This window comes from Kryptolebias marmoratus, linkage group LG1 (genome assembly GCF_001649575.2).
Source record: "Kryptolebias marmoratus isolate JLee-2015 linkage group LG1, ASM164957v2, whole genome shotgun sequence".
NCBI classification, from domain to species: Eukaryota; Metazoa; Chordata; class Actinopteri; order Cyprinodontiformes; family Rivulidae; genus Kryptolebias; species Kryptolebias marmoratus.
The window spans coordinates 33,125,608-33,130,219 of record NC_051430.1 but is presented as its reverse complement, the minus strand read 5'-3'; the positions used below and the strand labels follow the sequence as shown (position 1 = coordinate 33,130,219).

General features: G+C 38.9%; 2 protein-coding genes across 3 annotated transcripts in view; one reads left to right on the top strand and one right to left on the bottom strand.

Annotated features, from left to right (window-relative positions):
• Positions 1-904, top strand: part of spx (spexin hormone) — a 7,357-nt gene extending 6,453 nt beyond the window's left edge. For both annotated transcript variants that reach the window (XM_017426327.3, XM_025008073.1), the window contains exon 6: positions 743-904. In XM_017426327.3, coding sequence (XP_017281816.1) covers positions 743-807 — 65 coding nt within the window. In that variant the 3' untranslated portion in view covers positions 808-904. The remainder of the gene's footprint in view (positions 1-742) is intronic.
• A 655-nt stretch (positions 905-1,559) lies between these two features.
• The window catches only part of gys2 (glycogen synthase 2), a 25,741-nt gene continuing 22,688 nt past the window's right edge, over positions 1,560-4,612 (bottom strand). Inside the window, exons 13-16 of the mRNA XM_017426269.3 lie at positions 3,800-3,895; positions 3,555-3,718; positions 2,909-2,989; positions 1,560-2,019 (exon numbers count right to left, since the gene is read on the bottom strand). Of these exons, the coding sequence (XP_017281758.1) occupies positions 1,798-2,019; positions 2,909-2,989; positions 3,555-3,718; positions 3,800-3,895 (563 nt within the window). The 3' untranslated portion in view covers positions 1,560-1,797. The remainder of the gene's footprint in view (positions 2,020-2,908; positions 2,990-3,554; positions 3,719-3,799; positions 3,896-4,612) is intronic.

The following is a 4,612-nucleotide window of genomic DNA, read 5'->3' as shown; positions in this document are numbered from 1 at the left end:
CTCCTCCCTCCTCCTTCCCTCTTTCTCTGTATCTTAGTAATTATTACATCGGCTGTTTCAGCGGGCCACTGGTACCATTTAGAAATTTGGTACTGTTTAGTTTAGCTTTATCTTCCTGTACACTTTAGTTCTGTACATTTAGTCATGCTTAGATCTGTTTAGTTTAGCTACTATTTTTGACTGTCTTAGCTCATGCTTAGATATGTCTGCTTTTACTTCGGCTGTGTAGCGGGCCTGGGGTACTTTTAGATAGTTTGGTACCTTTAGTTTTAGCATTGTCATGTTTTAGATTATTTAGCCTTCTTGTACACTTAGCTTAGTTACTGTACAATTAGTTATCATATTCACTCAGCTCACTAGAGCTTAAATATTAGCAAATGTTGAGTTCTTTCACGCTGGTATGTTATTTTTTTGAGAAAGAGTTTTTATAACTCAGCATAATAATCCAAAATAAGCCCTGGTTTGGCTAGATTAGCCTGGACAAAGACTTCTGCCCTTGTCTCCATCCTCTATTTGACAGAACATCGCTTAAAAAATGAACAGAGGGTTTCTTTCAGTAGCCAATAGCACATTGGTTAAATGTGCACTCCAGTTTCCACAAAGGCTCTAAAAGTTTTCATCATTTCACTTATGTTACCATAGTTTGAGAACCCTGGGTTTAGGCTTTTCTGACTGAAGCAACCTGCCCTCTTACCTTCCTGTCTATAAATGTTTATTGTTGACTTTTCTCTCTGTCGTCCAGCTGACGAGAACCCAGATGACGTTTATTTCCAGGAGCTTCCAGTGTGGAAGAGAGAATACTTCTGATAGAGTCTGAGACGCTGTCACTTCTGTAAACATGAATCCTCCGACTGTGGTTGAATCACAGTATTTTAATAAAAATTTGAAATGATTGCACTTTAAATCTGAGATGGTCTGCTTTTTTTCCAGGGCCATTTCAACACACAGCACTTTTATAAAGCCAAAGTAAAGGATTTCCATGATATTAAAGGCATATTGCCCACCACCCTTCATATCAGAGTTTTAGACCCATTTTGATGAGACTTCACTAAATTGTAGCTATTTTGGTCAAATCTTGAAAATAACATTATGAGCAATTTCAAATGATAAATCTATACTTTCACTTTTACTTGAGTATGTTTCATTTCAAGTATTGTACTTCGCTACATTTTAAATTCCATTTGGAATTTGAAAAATGTGGCCGTAAACGTGAATAAAAATCAGGAGGATGTATCATCTGTGAAGAAGTGATGACGAGTTTCCCTGTTAAGAGACGGCTTACAAAGTCCACCCAGTCCAGCAGCATCAAACTGAAAATGATGAAATCAACTTTGAAGAGACGCTTTGAGTTGAAGTTAAATGAAGGAAGCTGCTTCATTCTGCTGTTAGAGACTCAGACGAGTTTAAAAAATTTGTTTTGTAACTTAGAACAAGGCTTTCATGAGTTAATAAGAAGTTTTGTTGAACAAACCTCAGTTAGATCTGCAGTAGCTGCTAGGCTAACCAGTTAATAATGATGCTAACTCTATAACATGAAAAAATACTAAAAAGAACATCAATCATTCAAGAAACGTTACATTTATTGGAGAAACAAAGAGGCCAGCATCTCCCTGGTTCCACAAAAGAAACATTTTACGTCAGGGTATATTTGACCTGTGCTGACAAAACCATGAAAAATGTTTCCATTTTGAGTTATTATTTTCAAATTCTCCATCTTAAAAGCTTCAGGATGGTATATAGTATGTTGGATTTATTGCATATAAAGTATAAGGTAGAAGTGTGAAGAAGAATCCGGTTTCAGAGTCCTGACTCTCCAGGCTGCTTCTTCTTGCCCTCTGGCACACCTCCCAGGACAAAAGGAGTCTTGATGTTCAGCCGATCCCTCTCTGCCTCGTCGTCTTCATCGTACGGTTCATCGTCGTCGTCATCCTCAACGTCACTGTGGTGAGGGGTGGAGTGGACGGAGGCAGAGGGAGAGGGGGGCACCGAGGAGGGCCGGGGGTACCGGAAACCTTCCGTCTGTGAACACAAGAAAGTCTGAGTTAGTTCAACTTATGATCCTCCTGCTGCTTCTGTATTTTCTCCACTTTTTAAACATTTTTATATCCTCATTCAACGTTTTCCTTGTGCTTTTTTGGTTTTCTTTGCTTTATTATTTTATTCTTTCTCACGTATCCTTTCTGTTATTATTCTTTCTTTTGTCTTTTCCATCTCCACCTTTCCTTTAAGGGTTAAAATAATGTTTTCATATGAAGTCGATAATGCAACAATGTAAAAAAAAAAATCATCCAGAACATGAATGGTCTTTGCAGGCTCTTCAGGTGTGTATTAAAGGAATAGTCTTTTGAAATGCTCGGTGTTCAGTGCTGTCAGGTTCGGTGTGGGATGCTCCAAAGAAAACTAATTTATTTAAAATAACAAAAACAGAACGCTGATGTGGCAGCAACAAAATTAAAAAGCTAAACGTACAAAATCCCGACTTGCAGGAACACGAGGGACGAGACACAAGAAAAAGCGGACAGAGCATGACAGCAACAATGAGCCAGTCGAGATGAACTGGTTTTAAAGGCTGAGGGTGATCTGTGAGTGGACACAGGTGGCTGATTAGAAACAAGAAACAGGTGTGGGTGGTAGAGGCAGGCTGACAGGTACTGAACTGAGGACAGGTGAATGGTGACAGGGACGCAAAGGGCACAGGGAGCAAGGACTTACAAAATAAAACTAAAGAACAAGAATTAAAACAGAAATATAGTCGTACAGTGACTGCTGGAGATAGGCACCAGCTGAAAGAAAATGGATGGATGCATATTTGCTCACTGAAAGGTAGCATAGCAATCTGATCTGTAATCATTTAGCATTTTATATGTGCTGTTTTTAAAACTGGAACAATAGTTGCCACTTTTCTCACCTTCACAGGAGCTTTGGGATCCATCTTGAACTTGTCTGGGAAACTTCTGCTGAGGGCCAGATGGCGGGCATACATGTAAAACTGTCAATCACAATACAAAACAATAATATTTAACTGAATATTTAATCTTCTTTGTTCTTACACTTTAAAGTATAATGATATTCTTTAACCAACACAAGGCTGTTTGGGAGATAAATTCTTAGTTTCTTTATTCCACACTTGGTTTGGACTTTGTTTGAAGAAGATGAGACATTAGTTTTCATTGGTTTCTATTACATCTACACATGTGATGAAAACAAGTATTTTTTATACCAAAATTAACGTTTGAATTTATATTTTTCTAAATGCAGGGGTGTCTATAAATTATTTCCCTTTGTCAGCTGCTTGTGGCAGTTCTCATGAACTGGATCGACTCCAAATAATAACCAGTTGTAGATGCAGATTCAGTGATTAAATTACTGAGAGTTTCATTAAAATCCATCCTCTAAATGATATATTTGGGCGACACAAAGAGGATTGTACAACAAAGTGAGTTTTCAGACATATTTGGCTACGTTGAGCTGAAAGTCAGTTTTTCTATCATGGAGGATCTCTCCCAGCCTGGTTTGAACCCCGTGGTCCCCCAAACAGGAGTGCAATAACTGACCCGTCCCAGGTATCTCCAGTCCAGCAGGTCAGACAGCCTCTCAGTTCGGTTCCGCTGGATGATGCGCTGGCGCCGAGACTGCTGGCAGAAACTGAACATGAACTGAGTGAGCTGGTTACAGGACTCCTCAGGGGATCGGAACCGCCGGTCTACAATGTAGATACCTAAAGAGAGGAGTGGGAGGACAACCGTGTGAACACATGAACATTCACAAAGCTTCAGAGTGTTAATGTGTGTTTACACACCATAGGCTGCAGGGTCTGAGACATGCTCCTCCATAAAACAGCCAAAGCCTGACAGGTTGGTGGTCACACTGGGAATACCCATAACAGTACACTCCCCTGAAGAACAAAGATGAACAACACACCTGGATGTTTAAAGACCAGACTGATTGGTCAAAGAATCATGAAACAAACCTCTCAAAGAAACTGTTCAGATAACCTGGAGCCATTTTCTTTTAACTTACAGCTAACTTTGTCACTGAAATATTCTATAACTTTTTTAAAGTCTCTAATGAAATTTGGTCTACATTAAAATCTGCTAGTTTAGAAATTTTGGGACCCAAAAGGATCACCTCTGGTTTCCATGACATCATCAAAAAGGTAATCCTGAGACAGCTCCTTTTTTTTTGTCTATCTGTAGTCTTGATCCAGAAACTTCCAACACAAGTTTTCACCTTTAAGCTGATGGTACAGTGGCTACTTTCTGTTTAGGAGGTTTCTGTATTTATGTTACTGAATATATAGACCCATCAGAGTTTATTCCCCATGTTCTACGGCAAGTTTTCTTCGTCAGTTTATTGTGATGTTGTGTGAATCCTGTTAAAATTAGGAAATTTTCTACTAAAATCAATGAAATAATTATCTTGTGTTTGATAACAGGCTGTACAAATTAACAGGGGGACATTTAACTGAACTTTCACAAATGAGATCTGCTGCATTTTAGTGCAGCAATATATATGTACCTGTTAGACGTAACAGTATCAAATGACAACAGACTCCATTATCTTCGGCCGGCTATAGTTTCACTTTTCACAACTTTCCCGGCTCTTTTACAAC